Source organism: Pezoporus flaviventris, unplaced genomic scaffold, assembly GCF_033815535.1.
Source record: "Pezoporus flaviventris isolate CSIRO_AGI_PZ_B2104156 unplaced genomic scaffold, CSIRO_AGI_Pfla_v1 ptg000001l, whole genome shotgun sequence".
Lineage (NCBI taxonomy): Eukaryota > Metazoa > Chordata > Aves > Psittaciformes > Psittacidae > Pezoporus > Pezoporus flaviventris.
This window is the reverse complement of record NW_026892549.1, coordinates 15,930,080-15,946,004: the sequence shown is the minus strand read 5'-3', so window position 1 is coordinate 15,946,004 and position 15,925 is coordinate 15,930,080. Positions and strand designations below refer to the sequence as shown.

General features: G+C 39.6%; 1 protein-coding gene and 1 long non-coding RNA gene across 10 annotated transcripts in view; one reads left to right on the top strand and one right to left on the bottom strand.

Annotated features, from left to right (window-relative positions):
- Nucleotides 1–6,814, top strand: part of CACNB4 (calcium voltage-gated channel auxiliary subunit beta 4) — a 119,129-nt gene extending 112,315 nt beyond the window's left edge. For 3 of the 6 annotated variants that reach the window (XM_061446077.1, XM_061446082.1, XM_061446109.1), the window contains 2 exons: nucleotides 644–829; nucleotides 4,937–6,814. In XM_061446077.1, the coding sequence (XP_061302061.1) occupies nucleotides 644–829; nucleotides 4,937–5,197 (447 nt within the window). In that variant the 3' untranslated portion in view covers nucleotides 5,198–6,814. Of the gene's footprint in view, nucleotides 1–643; nucleotides 830–1,760; nucleotides 1,827–2,483; nucleotides 2,537–4,936 lie in introns of those variants that run through there. The other 3 variants (XR_009741976.1, XR_009741977.1, XM_061446091.1) reach the window with 3 other exon arrangements.
- A 4,636-nt stretch (nucleotides 6,815–11,450) lies between these two features.
- Nucleotides 11,451–15,885, bottom strand: LOC133265526 (uncharacterized). Of its 4 annotated transcripts, none has more exons than XR_009742009.1 (3): nucleotides 13,805–14,706; nucleotides 12,836–13,004; nucleotides 11,451–11,980 (listed from the first exon to the last, which is right to left on the bottom strand). It is a non-coding gene; the product is annotated as an uncharacterized LOC133265526 (long non-coding RNA). The 4 variants fall into 4 exon arrangements; XR_009742005.1 differs by lacking the exon at nucleotides 11,451–11,980 and adding an exon at nucleotides 15,857–15,885 and having other exon boundaries at nucleotides 12,704–13,004; nucleotides 13,805–13,945; XR_009742008.1 differs by lacking the exon at nucleotides 11,451–11,980 and adding an exon at nucleotides 15,696–15,832 and having other exon boundaries at nucleotides 12,704–13,004; nucleotides 13,805–13,945.
- Nucleotides 15,886–15,925: the final 40 nt, after the last annotated feature.

Below are 15,925 nucleotides of genomic sequence, written 5' to 3'. Positions count from 1 at the left end.
AAAAACAATAGCCTCTGAAGGAGTCTCTCTAAGTCTCTGAACAGCTGGATGTCCTGCAGGAGCCTCTGAAGCAGCAATACTGTTTCTGCTGCTAAGAGAATTGCAAACCATGTTCACTGGAGTGGAAATAGGTTTAGGGGCACCATCACTGGAAATGTGTTCACAATAAGGATGAGAGAAGTATGTGTGAATCCTCCATCCAGAACCAGTGCAGAGCACCTCTATGTTACTCTGACATTGAGCTTCAGTTACTATCTTGGAGCAAAATGAATTCAGTAAAGGAGTCACAGTATCACAGTATCACAGTATGCTAGAGATTGGAAGGGACCTCGAAAGATCATCTAGTCCAATCCCCCTGCCGGAGCAGGAACACCTAGATAATGTTACACAGGAATGTGTCCAGGCGGGTTTTGAATGTTTTGAGTGTGGCGGGGCTCACACAAGATGTAGTGAATCTTGCTGAATGGATACAGTGATTTCTGAGAGCTTTTGATCACCTTAGAAACCCACTTGTATGATTTTCCTTTGCAATCCCATGTTCTGATTCTTATTTTCTTAAATTCTAAAGGATTACCATGATGAGAATTGTTTAACTTGTATATCTCTGATATCGTAATGAACTGAACTTTGTTGTTGTGATCAGGAAATGTTTGATGTAATTTTGGATGAAAATCAGCTTGAAGATGCTTGCGAACACTTGGCAGAATATCTTGAGGCGTATTGGCGTGCTACTCACACCACCAGTAGCACACCCATGACTCCTCTCCTTGGGCGAAATTTAGGATCCACTGCACTTTCACCATATCCTGCTGCAATCTCTGGATTACAGGTATGTAAATACATTTCAGCCCCAAACCCCAGTGCAGATTAGATGGGGATTTTTTTAATTAATGGGGAAATAGCATAATATGTTTTATATATCATAACTTATATTTGCTTTATCAGTTGTTTTTATCTAGGGCACATAGGGATAGGATAAGGGGGAATGGCTTTAAGCTTTAAAAGTTTAAAATTTTTAAAAAGAGGAGAGATTTAGATTAGATGTAAGGAAGAAGCTCTTTACTGTGAGGGTCATGAGGCACTGGCACAGGTTGCCCAGAGAAGCTGTGGCTGCCCCATCCCTGGAAGTGTTCAAGGCCAGGTTGGACAGGGCTTTGAGCAACCTGGTCTAGTGGAAGGTGTCCCTGCTTGTGCCAGGGGGGTTGGAACCGGATGAGCTTTAAGGTCCCTTCCAACCCAAATCATTCTGTGATTTTATGATTATTCACTGTTTGGTCACCAGCAGTAAGAAGTCAAGCTAGAGCCTCTAACTGGTGAAACAGCAGTCAAATGATCCAAGTGCTGAAGCACTGCGACTGCTCTTTAATGGGGAATAACATGTTCATAATTTTTTTTGGCAAGGAGTGAGTTCTTGAGGAAGAGTTAAATGACACTCGTATCAAGTGGCATTGTAGCCATATTAGAAATTGACCCATTTTTTTAATCTGGAAAAAACGTCATTGCAAATGTGACCTGTCTGGTTGAGAATAAGCATGTATAGTATGTCAGTGCAGTTGAGCTGTAGTTAGGAATGCAGAACAGTGCCTGTGATGATCCTGTTGATGTCTATTCTCATAACTTCATCACAAAACATTCACTTTGGGGTGAAAAACTTCCATACTTGTCTTTTGTATCAGCAAAATGTCTTCACCTTTTTGAGTATGAATAAAATAACATTTTTTTAACCTGTTGAAAAAAATTCTGACCATTTTTTTCCACAGGGATAGCTCAAAAACGGCTGAACTTTGAAACTTCAAACGTGGCATGTAAATAGTCCTTAATGAGAAGTACGTGCTTTACTAAGTTTGAAAACAGAAAATGTTTTTGATTAATAGTTATGAATGCTTGAGAACACTAGGATTGCAGCAAACTTTTAATTCTGAATATTTCAGGAGTTCTGTATGTGTGTGACTTTCTAGGAGTGTGCATTTTCTAACATGTCAACAGTAGAGCTGAGTGAATTACATGTAATGAATAATTCACCTGAGAAATTTAACCTTTGTTCTGCTTGTAGTGTGTCTGGAAGCAGGTAACAATTTTGAAGGAATTGATGCCTTGGTCAGTGTTTTCAATTAACATAAAGCTCTTTTTCCTGTGAGTGAATTGCACTTCACTGGAGGTGCATGTTACTTGATACTCACATTTCTAATGCTGTGCTTGATTTTATTAGGATCAGTAAGGCACTGTTTCCTCACTGGCTGAGTGCACAAGCACTGTTCTGTTACTAATGATGTGCACATGTAAACTGTTGTTTCCATTTTCACTTGCCTTAAAATTTCAGTTTTTCCATCCCTTCATGACAATAAAATGCCATCTGCAGAACTTCCACTTCTTCAGTTTCATTTTGAAAACTGGGTGTATCCACAGAATTTTTTTCAGGCATTTATTTCTCTCTGATCAATGGACACCAGCAGTAACTGTGAAATGTTGCTCCATTTACTTAGGGAAAACTCACACTGAAGATGAAAATCACCCCTGTGCAGTGGGCTGGCTGAAGGTATGCATCACATAATCCCCACTTCACCCTAATCGTGAAGGCTTAGGTGGGACTTGAATGGTGCTAGTTCTCTGCAGAGGGGTAAATTTCTCCCTGAGTGAATGATGCCCAACTAGAGACTGCAGGATCTGGCTTTCAGTGCCACTCAGATGCTCGGGCCATTTAAAGAGTGCTGATGTTTCACATGGTTATCTCATAGTAAAGACTTCCAGCATCTGGAGGGCTTATCCACAAAAACGGTTTATACTAATTCAAGCCTTTGGAAGGATTTGCATCAGTTTTAAGTGTAAAGATGTAGTGTGGTAATTAAAAAGCACTCGTGTGAATCCTAGGAATTAAATCAGCTTGGGTGCTTATGATATATTAAGAATTTATACTTCTTATGACCTTGCGACTCCTTCTTGCCTGATACCTGGAGGAACTGAATACCAAAAGCCCAGAGCCTCGTGTAACAGTCACACCTGAGAGTGATACAGATTCACTGGGACAGTCTGTTCTTATATCACCTAATCAGGACTTGGGAGTTATCCATCCCTGTTTTACTCATTATGTCTTGGAACGTAGTTTACTAAGAACTGAAACTTCTGATGTAACTTAACTCTCTGGGCATAGGTCATCAGGGTGAAGCTGAATGGCATAGGTACAGAAGAGTCTGATTTAAAGAGAAGGTGTAGGGGACAGTGTGCTCCAGCTGTCTCCCATCACACTGTCTGGTACACCTACCAAAGCTGCTGGTCATTTTGTCCTCCTTGATTATGACCTTACTTAAAAGGGGAGGATGTCCATGTTGAGCTCTGTGTGTGGCAGTCCTCAATAGGAAGAGTAAATTTTGTCATTGCTAACTTTTATGGACCAGTCATTTGCCTTTGTATCTAATCCCTGTTGAGCTCTAAAGCTACATAGTTCAGTCTAATTTCAGCACATGGAGTTAAATCCTGTAGTTTGAGTTTGGGGGAGGAGTGTTTCTTAGGCTCCAGAGGATTCGCATTTCAGGTGCCTTTACTGCAGAAAATGTAATGCAGTTTATCATTCCAGTTGTGCTGCAGGATCAAAATTATTGGGGGCATGAGACCAGCACGTAACCACACCAGTTTTGTGCCACACTTACACCTCTTGGGAGGTAAATAATGGGATTGGAATAGCTACACAATTGAGGCAGGGTAACAGAAGGGTTTGTAGAAAAGAGCAGGTTGCAGCCACAGAGGTAAATTACTACAAGGAAGATGGAGGGTGTGAGCACAGGTGATTATATATCAAAACTGCATGCCGAATAAATGCAAGAAGCATAATTTGTGAAGAAAATATGTGGACTTTGACATATAATCACTACTAAAACCTGATGCTGTAAGGAGAACTCGGGGATAACATGGTAGAAATTGCTAGTCAGTACCTGTGTGTGTGAATTTGCAGAAGGGCCCCTCTTCTGTGCCATTCATTAAATGGAACCTCAGTGAGTATTACCTTGGTCGCATCAGACAGAAATGTGACTGCCATGCTGTAAATGAATACCCGCCTGCACAGTTACCTCCCTGTACCTGCAACAGGTACAGCCATTGTGGCAGTGTTCTCTTGGCAGTTACGGGCAAATTACATCAGGTGTCTAATCTAGAGAAAGGAAAGTATGGACTAAGTTTGTACTGAGAGTATGGACGGCTGTTCTCTGCAGAGGTTTAAGCAAATGAAATGCTTTTTTTTTAGGCAGCTTCTTCATTGTGCTGGTTTACTGGCAAAAAATACAGACTGATTTTGGTCAGCAAGTGTAGCACATTGTCATTAGGGGAATATAAGGATAGCAAAGGCTAAACCTTTCAATTAATAAATTATCTTAGAAAAGGATTTTCTGTCAACGTATTTAAAATATTTATTATGTTTTAGTTGAAAGAATCTGTTAATATCTAATAATTATAGGCACCCCTTAGCTGCCTGTTTAGCAGCCCATTGTTTGCTTGGTCATATGAAGGTTTTTAGTTCGGACTCAGAGCTGCACCTTTTAAAAAAACCCAACAATACAACAAACATCTTCAGATGTTTTTTAAGACCACTTAGATCAGAGCTCCAAATTTCCTAAGCAGAATAGCAGCATAAATGTTATGTTCATGATCAGAGAAAAGTGATAAATGCTGAATACATCAGCTCACTTTTCATGCTAAATGGCCTGTAATATTTACCAAGGTGAATCCTATGAGAGGTACGCACTATAACACTGCCTTTGGTCTGCTTTCAGCTCTAGGAACCAGACTATTTTTGTAACCCATTCCTGTAGCATATAGGCTTTAATATAAAATGAATAACACAAAAGTGGATGGATTCTGAAAGACCTCAGAATAAGTCTCAAAACAAGCTAATAAATGTGAAATACTTTTTGTCTGCATTAATGCTTGAATTCTTTGGCACTTGTAGAGCCAGCGTATGAGGCACAGCAGCCATTCCGCAGAGAACTCTCCAATTGAGCGACGAAGTCTAATGACCTCAGATGAAAATTATCACAATGAAAGGGCTCGGAAGAGCAGGAACCGCTTGTCTTCCAGTTCCCAACACAGCCGAGATCACTATCCTCTAGTGGAAGAAGAATACTCTGACTCATACCAGGGCACGTACAAACCCCACAGGAACCGAGGATCCCCTGGAGGATACAGCCATGATTCACGACATAGGCTTTGAGTTCAAGAACCCGGGGAAAAATAGTATCCATCAGTTAATAATTGCCATAACATACCTAGGAAAAGAAATTAAAAATCAGTCATGTTAATTTGGCAGATGTAACACGGTCATACTGAAGTTGCACTCTGCTGTCACTTGATGTTAAGTAGGGGGCAAAAAAAAAAAGTGACCAGGCCCTTACGTTTATGCCAGATCATATAGGTTGTTTTTTGGGTTATTTTATTTTTAGTACAGCATTTGCATTTATAGCCATATTTTCTTGTCATTAGATATTGAACACATCCATTTGTAATTTAGGGTACTTATCAAGGCACTTATAAAATAATTTCCTGTGCTGGAAATTCCAAATGACCAGTTCCAGTTGGAACCAATTTATAAACCAATTCCTGTTGGAATTCGGGTGAATTGACTGGAAAGTCGACTTGAGCATGTTGCAATCAGGTTAAAAAAAAAAAAGACAAATGAAAAATCTGAAAATTAGAAACCACTAGAAGCCGGACAGTCAGCTGTTTGTTTGCTGGAAGCTTAATTTACATTTAAAGTTAGAATAAGAGGATTTATTCTAGCTACTTATTTCCAGAATGTTTTTTTCAGACAGACCAAATGTAAACTATTGAGAGTGCCAAATATCACAAATTATTGCAGCAGTTATAAAATACTTTCCAGTTTGAAATTCTTTTTTAGACCTGGCGTGAATGTTGCAGCAAAACAATTCCTTTAGTTTAGCCAGTACTGACATTTTTGTTGCAGACAGCAATGATGAACTGTATCAGGAGAAGGGGAAATACAAATGGGAAAATGAACAAACTTACAACTAGTTTGTATGGTTAGAGGTTGAGAATAGCTTTTTTTTAACCTGTTTCCCTCTTGTTTTCCCTAGCTAGCAGTCCCAAAATGGAACATTAGTGTTTAGATACATATCTTTTTTCCCATTTTTTAGTATTCTGCCTTTTTAAATGGAAAATGATACACTTTTCTTACCCAGTGTGTAGAGCACTACATTCCAGTACATCTGAGTAACTCCCTATGTGTTACATACTTCAAAATCCATCTCTGAAATGTCTGAAAATTCCAGCATCGCACAAGAACTCTCCAGAAGATCAGTTTAAATATCAGTAATGAAATCTGAGGAAGGGAGAGGGGTTAAATACTTGTAAATCATGAGCATTTAAAATAACACATTGGTCAGAATTAGATTGCAATAAAAATGGAGTATCAGAAAAAAATCAGCTCATGGCAAAGTGGTAGAACTGACATTTTTGATTCAAAGAACTATGATAAATCTTTGGAGATGTTGCTGCCTTACTTCCTAACAATCACTTCTTTTCACCTACTGAGTCTTCAATTTCTTTAACTAGATAAGTTGATGTGATTGGACCTTATGTCTTATGCGATCAGTGAAGCCTTACATCCAGTGTGACTGAAAAATTCACCATAATAGACCGTTTTGTACAACTCTCTAATGTCTTTAAGCAGAGACTCCTGGAATTCCCCACTGCATTTCTAAAATTGACAGAACTGTGCTGATCATCCTTTTTTTTATGCAGGTTCCTGTCAAAACTTTTTGTTGTTGTTGTTTTGCTTTTTTTCCCACAAAAAATGAGGATCATTGACTTTTGTATTTTATTTTCTAATATATTTTCTATTTTATTTTCTTCCCAAAGCCTGCTAAAAGTAGGCTTTTAACCACGCAGCACAAAATTAATTTCCTGAATATTACTGTATTACTGTTTCTTCTATTTTCTGTACCAGTTAGCAAAGATCACTGGTATTTTCCACCACCATTGAGTCTGGTTATCTTCTTGATGTTAGCAACAAGAAAAGTAATTCATCCCATATCCAGTAGAAGCAAAAATTAGGTACATCTCTAGCAGCGTTAAAAGATTGCGGATGCATGATTAATTTTTTAAACAACTTCACTGCCTAAAAGGCAGCTTTCAGCACCACTGGATGATTTGAACGAGCCAGTTACCAAATCAAAAAAGGAAAATATCTGCATCCATTGGAGTAGCAGAGTTAAGGATTGATGTGACAGGACTGTTCCTGTATAATTTTCTCAGCCTAAGTGCTTGCAGGTTCAAAAAGGGCATTTAGGCTGAGAGAGCATGGCAGGATCTGGCCTGGGAAGGGTGGCTTGGGCTGCCTTCTCTAATATTTTCTGCTATAGCACAGTGGAGTATTTTCCAGTAATTTCTACAAATCTCTTGTTACATGTACAGCACACATACCTGCATGAGAAAGAAGGCATTAGGCAAAACATTTTTACTATAAGCTTTAATAAGTTTCTTGTTTGTGTGCATTAAAGTATTAATTGCAAAGGATGCACTGAGATGTATAAACCTAGATTAGCTGTTTATTCTGTAGTAGCATTAGGGATCAGATCATTTAACTGCTTGAAGATATTTGCATTTTAATGGCAGGTAGCTGTGAAGCACCTACATATATTTTCTAGTAAACAAGGTTACTGCTTTATCATTTCCTAGACAGAAATGTCATTTACTTCTAGAGCCTTTTGGAGCCTTGTTTTTAAGTCTTCCATGTCATGTTAGTGAAGGGAAAGGTCTACAAAACATATATGCACAAATTCCATCACCTGCAGCATCTGAAGTGCCAAAACTATTCGTTTGTTCTAATCAAAACAAGCTTGTGAGGGAAGTCATGTATTGTCTTGAAAGAACACACCATATTCCTTTACTGTGTGGGTTTAAGTTTACTACTGTGTGCAATTAGTTTACCCTCTCTTCTCCCACTGCCCATTCCATTTTAATGTAAGAAATCAGCAGTGATCCAGCAGGTTTCCTTGCTTGCTGGTTTTTATTCTTTGAAGACAGATACATCTTTAAGTACAAATATACCGAACTTGCTAATAGATCATTAATTTATTCTAGATACAAGCTATGGGAACTCTATTTTAAAAAGTAAATTATTTTTAGGAAATGCGGTAATCGGTAAAAGCTGCAACGTTGATCAGGACATGTTAACTCATAGTATTTGTATTAGAACTTCAGCAGTGCTAGCCAGCTGTATTGTGATTTCTTCTGCAATGGCACTATATACAATTGTGAAGTTCATGTATTCCTGAATGAACACGAGTAAGACTAATTTTCCAGTCCTCATGCCATTTCTTCTTGTTATTATATTATTAAAGATCAGAGTTCTGTTCATAAGCTCTGGCTTATACAGAGGATTTTAGACATACTGATAAAACATTTTAAGTTGTTATCTGAGTTTTCGTGAGGATGCTTTTGCACTAATGACAATTTACCCAATAAAGGTGGTAACAACAATCTTGGTATCTTAAAGACAGTATATGTCAGGGCATTCATATGTTTGTGAATGAATTAACAAAAGTTTTTAAAATCCTGAAGCCACTATAAAGACAATTAATTGGTAAACTTTAAAGTACTTTGGCACGTTGTATTTAACAGACATACAGGTTCTTTTACTAGTTCCACATATGAACATTTATCCCATGGGATGTGCAACGTGCAACTGATTATGTTTTGTGAGTATGAAATTAGGCTTAAAGGAATGTAACTGAAGCTGTTCTGTATCCAATTTTAGTTTAAAAACAGTGGGCCAAATCAGACTATCATTTTGTACACAGGTTGGTCTGACAAAAGTCAGTCCCTCTGCTCAAGACTTCATGGCATAGTACGGCCCAGACCGAGATTTTATCCTGACAAACCATCTTGCCATGAAAATAGGTGGCACCCCTGACTTTGGACTTGATAAGCATGATTGGTTCGTGAAGCAATTGCTGTTTCCTCAGCCTGCTTCTGATCCCATATGGTTTTGTGTTAACTCCAATGGGCCCAGATAAATTCCGTGTGCCTGGGAGGGGATGTGGCTCCACGACTCACAGCCTTGCCAGTGGTGGCACTCACAGTTAGTGCTGGGTTTGCTGCAAATAGAGGGTTTACTGTGTTTTCTCCAGGTTTGAAAGCTGCTTCTGAAGTTGGGAAGGGGGGGGGTGGGGGGGTGGATATTAACCTTTTGTGCTCCTTGCTTTTAAAATGTTTAATACATACTTCAGAGAGTGAAAATTGCAGAAAGGAGGAAGTGAGCTGTAGGAATAATAAGGTGACAGTAGTTCCTCTGGGTGTGCATAGGCCTGTAACTCCAAGTTCAGTTTGACTGAAAATCTGAATTCAGTTTGGACTCAGTGCCACAGGCTTCTCTGAAACATCCCAGAATCTCATCTCCCTATTGGCACTGCCATTCTCAAAATAATACTGCTAGTACTATTACTTTATGACATACTGATTTGAGTAAGTTAGGGCTATCATTCGTCCTTTTTTCTTTAAGAATATATTAAATGTGACCTCTGCTATATTTTGTTTTACAGGTTCAGTGCTTCTGAAGCTTAACCTTGACTTTTTTTTGTTTTGTTTTTTTTTAAAGCACAAGTAATTGGAGACCACATATTAAAAAATCAGATGCATGTTTTGTAAAATACCACTTATACAAATCTGATTTTGTTCCTAAAAATGTGTATTTTAAAACTGGGTTATATTACTACAGTTGGTATTAATACAAGTTTGGATTCATAGGATTCTGCCACCATGTATTTTGTTGCAGTTGCCTCTCTTTTCTTCAGATAGCTCTACAAAGAGTAACAGGACTGCAAGATATGGTAATATAGCCAATTTTAACTCCAGGGAAATTAAGTTCTCTCTGTCTGTAAAACAATGACAAAAGCAATGTACTATTTGAAGAGTCAGCATTTGAATAACCTTTATTAGGTTGTTATTCAATTTATTTTACATAGAAAAATAAAAGGACATTTTAATAACGTGGTGAAATATATGTAAGGAACTAACTTGGAGAAAGAGCTGAAAATGCTACTTAGTATTGAAATTTGTAGAATGCATTTAAAAAGAGAAATACTGAATCCATAGAGACAATTTTGGGAGAAGGTAGATGTAATTTAAAAATGTTAGTAAGAGTGTGTCATTCCTTTATTCCTTTGAACATGGTGAAACTGGGAATAGCACTGGCTGGGTCTCTGTGAGGTTTACGAGGCCTGCCTTTTCCCCTCAGATTTTTTGGCAGTGAGTTACTATCTGGACTAGATCCTACAGACACCTACAACTGGACACAGTTTATAACTGTCTGCTCCGAGAGTCGGTATTTGCAAGGTCTGACCACAAATATTACATACTGATTATCTGATGCCTTATCAATATCTCCTGAAAAACAAATTGTAATTAAATTTAACGCCACAGTCCCCTTTGGTATGCATTCTACTCTGTATAAGCAGTAGGAAATCAATATAGTGAGAAAATCTATTGTACAGTACAGAATAATATATTTTGCCAATGATGTACAAACAGAGCAAGGAAAAAGAAGCACATTTATAACAGCACAAATTTACAATAATTCCACTGTTGCATTTTGAGGTGTATTTTTGAAAAAAGGGGTAGACTTTTTGATCCTGCGTCAGTGGATTTATTGCATTTTTGATCAGTTAAACTTGCTGCCTGATATGTCAGCAGTTTATTTTATGCATATGTGATTGTTTTTTCAGTAACTGTCTCCTTCCATATTAATTAAGGAAAAAAAAAAACAAACCTTTTGAATTAGAAAGTCCACTGCATTTCTTGCTAATTTCCTCCTCAATGCTGAAATTGCATTAATAACTTCTGATTTTGGCTGGTGTATAGATTTTTGGCATATGACTGATGAATACACCACAAATGCACTAAGAACCCAAGGTCAGGAGTTAAATACTCCCAGTAAGTTCGTTCTTGGGGCTACAGAGCTACTTGGTTTAATGTATGGGGGGGATGGGGAGGTGGGGAGAGAAGAACGTTACACTGCAAGAGCTGTGGAGAAGTACACCCAAAACCTTCCACTGATACTGCTGGGAATTTAAAATGGGAGGAAAGTAAGTTTAAGGAATGTGTGTGTCTGTGGCCAAGGTGTATTTGCATTGGAAACACACCAGCTTCTCTTCTCATGCAGAGAGAGAAAGTCAGTGATATTGTACAGGAAAAGCATAGAAAGAGAATCAAGCAAAATGCAAACTGTATGTACACATGAGAAATAGAGGGGTGAAGAAAGATGAAAACGGTCATTCAATTTGCAAACTATGGACCTTGGCCTTCTCAGATCCTAGAAAATCTCCGTTTCTCACCCAAACTGGTTCCCAGTGATAGCTTGGCAGTGTTACCTCCGGCCTCACTGCGAGCCAGTTCAGAGTCACGCTGGTAAAGGTGTTACTGACTTTACAAAAAAAACCCAACCAAAACTAAAGAAATACCCACAAATGTGTGTTTTCTGCTGATTTGCCCCTTTCTGGTTTTCCTTCTATAGATACTGTATGTGTAGCATTCTACAAGGCATGCTGGGTAAAATATACTATGCAAATGTGTACAGTGTTGCATGCTCTGCTCTCCCTCTGCTTTTAGTGGCTTTCAAAGAAAGAAAAAAAAGTGGTGTTATTTTTGTGATCAGAATCATTTAAAAAGGACAATGCAGACTGCATGCTGATAGTATCCTCATTTCTATGGATTTGTTTTATGGAATTTAGATGTACAAAAATGAACTGCATTACAATAACTTTTCTACAATAAATGAAAAAACTACAAACCGTTTAAAAGTCTTTTAAGTTTCTTCGCATTCTGCACTCAAGATTGGAAAAAGCTCAGAGCCATCACTTGAGAAACCGTTCAGAGCATTGCGGTATTTTGTTTGCCGATAGCTTTTGGCAGCAGCTTCCTGTATTATGGAATTTTTAGTAAAAATTAATGAGATTCTGATGAAGGAGATGCATCTGGTCTGTGAAATGAATGATGTTTATTTTTAAATCCATCTGCTCTTAAATAGCTGCAACTCCAAAGTACATAAATACATATAATATCTCACTGTTCATGAGGAAGTAAAATATTTGCAGCCAACTGCTCAGTTGAAGGATTCTCATGAACTTTAATGGTCTTTGGATCTGGTTCTCAGTATGATCTCATGCTAATGTAAAGTGGGTTCCTGGACAGAAACAACAGAATGATGTGAGGCATTAAGGTCTGGTTATTAAAAAAAAAAAAAAATGCTGTTTATAACAGCTTGAAAAACAGAAAGCACTGAAAAATGCTGCTGCTTCCAAAGGGCGAATAACAGGAGCCAGCAACCAAAGAGAGATGCTGTGATCACCAAAAAAATGTGGAAGTACAGAGCTTATAAACTCGGTATGGCAGCAGGAGACCAAGCCAGAGCTGTGCAGAGCCCCAGCAGAGCAGTAAGGGCTCTGTGCCCAACTGTACTGCTAGGCTCCCCTGTACAACTGCCCTGAGGAGAGCAGTGGTGGCTGCTGGCAGGGTTCAGCTATGTGTCACCTATCAGGGTGTCCAGGCCTGGCAGTGCCTGCAGTAACCAGTGGCATGATGTGCTTGCACCTCAGCATTTCTGTCAGAAGCCTGCCTTTGAAGAACAGAAAGACTTCGCCAGGTAAGCTGCATGTTATGTGTGAATTAACATTGGCTTTTACATACCTAATGCAGAAGCAGGGCTTTTAAAATTGTTTAATTGAATTATCTTGTCTAAAGTGTTCAGAATCAGATATAAACATACAAGTTGTCATCTAAGCTGTTAATAAAAAGCTTAAGGTCTTCTAAATAAATATAACTGAGCCATGTATACATAAATGTATTCTTTTACGTGTTTTCGTATGATCCAGGAAGTTAGAAGTTCATTGTCTTCTCCACATGTTCTAGTTTCTTCCATATAGAAGTATTTTCCTCTCCACTGGTGAAAGTCTGCTGTAGGCAGACAACGCGCTTCCACAGTGTAGAAATGCTCAGATGACCCACTGAGCATTGAAACAAAATGTACATGACCTGAAAAAAGCTTTTCAGAACTCCAGGAGGAAACTGTGATTGTATTCACAATAAGCCATGCTGATTTAAGTGCTTTCTTAGAAAGCTGCCACCAGCAATAGGAAGCCCAACATTCATGTTAGCATGTGGAAAAACAGCAGTGCAATACAGGATAAACTAGGCTGCCATACAAATGTCCTGATAATTTAACTAACAGGGAAAACAGAGGTGAAATCCTAACAATAGCTTCCTAGCCCTAAAATACACCATACATTCATTCATTCTGTAAAAACATCACTGTTTTGCAGCTGTTGTGTGCAGGCAAGCCGGTGGTAGTCGTTACATGGGGTGTTACAAGGCAGGACCAAGGGGTGCTGGCTGCAGTCAATGTCCTGTCCAACACAGTCTGATGTAACTCCAACAAGTGGTGGTGGCAGACTCTTTGAAGTTGCTTTGGTAAGGCACAAGGTTTAACAAAACAAAACTACATGGATGAAAAAACCCTCAAAGCTCTTATATTTGCAGAATCAAAGTAAATGGTTTAATTGAATTTTGCTACATTCTCATGTATTTGTGCAGTCTGCCCAGTCCTGGAATGAACCCATGGATTTCAGGCTCACTCCGTGTTTACAACAGGAGAACTGAGAACAGAAATGAATCAAATGCATCTGAAATTCTCAGCTGAGGTATGGCAGAAAGAGGGATAACTGTCAGCTTATGAATAATTAATTCTGTTGCAGGCTGAATGCTGAACCTGTGGAAAGTATCACATTGGAGGAGCTGCTTCATTTACCTGTCAGTCACACACCATCCCTCTGACTGCAGCTCTCACACAGATGGACAGTTCCTGCTATATACCATGATTTCCTTTTTGCCTTCCCCCACCAGCTTCTCCGAAGCCGCTGCACCAAGCCAGCAGACATCCTTGTTTTTACTAAGAGGAATGAATAAACAAATGTTGGTAATTCCAGCAGCTGAACAGTATGGCAGGATATATATGCATTGCACTTATACAGGATAAAGTGTTGCTACTTTTTCAACCTCATGGTGTTTGTCATGTTTGAGGTTAAAAATTAGCAATGTAGCTCTAAAACAGCAGTCCCAAACAATACAGGGCAAAGAGCCTTTGTATCGAGCAAGATGCTATTTTTTTTCACAGACTGTTGGTGGCTGTTTAGCAAACAGTGGTTTCACAGAAGAGCCGGAGGGTGTCTGGGCTAACCATGCTTTCCCTGCCACATTAGGCAGCCCATACCGCATCACTGTTGTCAATGCTGAAAAAGGTGTAAAGCATGAGCACCATGGACAATACTACATTATATCTAGTTATTTTAAACCTGAATGACTACAGATCTGTTACTAGTGCAGTGCATTATTTATTTTTATCCTATTAAAGTTGGAACATGCCAGTTTATTATCAGGATATTTTTCAACTGTTATGGACCATATAGTCCCGTTCACTGCCACAGAAAGCATTAAAGCTTGCAGGCACAGACAGAAACTCATAGATTACTACTGGCCTTGCTACTTTGAGTATGGGCCAATACTGCACCAGGGAAAATAAAAGCAAGAAGCCACAATCAGAAAAAAAGCTGGTGGAAGGAAAGAAGCAAAAAACTCTGAAATGAGAAAGGAGTAAATCATATCAGAGGTGGGGCAGAAGCCATGTGAGAAGGTGAAAGCAGCATACCAGGCAGCCAGTAAGGAAGGTGGAGATAGAACTGAGGGCAGAAGTGTGTCAGCTTGCAAAGGAGCAGGGGGAAAAACACAGCCAGTGGTAAGCGCCTCTGTGGACAGGAAAAGGGAGGCTGTGGTGCAGGTGAGAGGGCAGTACGTAATGAAAAGCAAAGCCATCAACATGTACTAGCAATGACGGAAAGTTATGTTATGGAACACTCATCGTTATGAGGAACACAAGCATGCCCAGAGGACTTTAGGCAAGGAGCTTCCCTGTCCCAGGTAAGACATCCCATCCCAAAATAAGCTTCCCCATGTTGAGATGGAGGCTTCTCCATCCCAGCTAGGGACAGAGCACAACTCCAAGGCTAGCCCAGTTACCACCTGGCTATCAACAAAGAACTGCATGTGATTGCTGTGGTGGTAAGCAAAGCCTCCAAACCCTAATCTTCAGAGAACATGCCTTTTGAATATAAAAACAGGCTTTCCACCAGTTTCGCTCTTCCACATTATCTCCCAAAGTTGTGTTTGCTCTTTCATAGAAGTGCAGGCCTCGCTTTTCCTTACCATGCCCACCAGTGTTGTTTAAAATGAAGATGTGCCTAACAGCTGTGCAACCTACCCCTGGCTCCCTGGAGTATGAATACTAGTGCTAGAAATACCTGTTGCCCAAATTCACACCATCACTGGTGTCACAAGACAAACATGACTGTCACATGTAAAACTGTTTGTGCAGCAGCTAATGAAGGCCTTGGGGCTGAAATGCATGGGCTACGGGGCAGCTTTACACATAAGGGTAACACCATGGTGCTTCTGTTAGAGCACTGGTTTGGTCAAGGATAAAATAAAATTGCAGCCATCACCCCATGTCTTGTCTCTAGCATACCACGTGCGGGCACTAAAAACCTATTTATTAAAGGGTTATAAAAATAATCATAAAATCGATTAGGTTGGAAAAGCCCGTTAAGATGACCAACTGTAAACCCCAGCACAACCAAATGCACCACCATCCCTGCGGCTTTAAACGCTGCGGCAGGTCTGGGCACAGGGATTTATCTTTGCGGCGGGCCGGATGCTTTGAACGGCCGCAAGTACCAATGCGAACTCTGCGTTCCCTCAGCTACTGAGCGCCTACCCCTTCACACGCACCACAGCCCTCACTACACACCGCTAAGGCGGAGACGCGTAATGGCGGCCTGCGCGGTTGCTCCGCCCCCGCTACGTCGCGTCGCAGCGA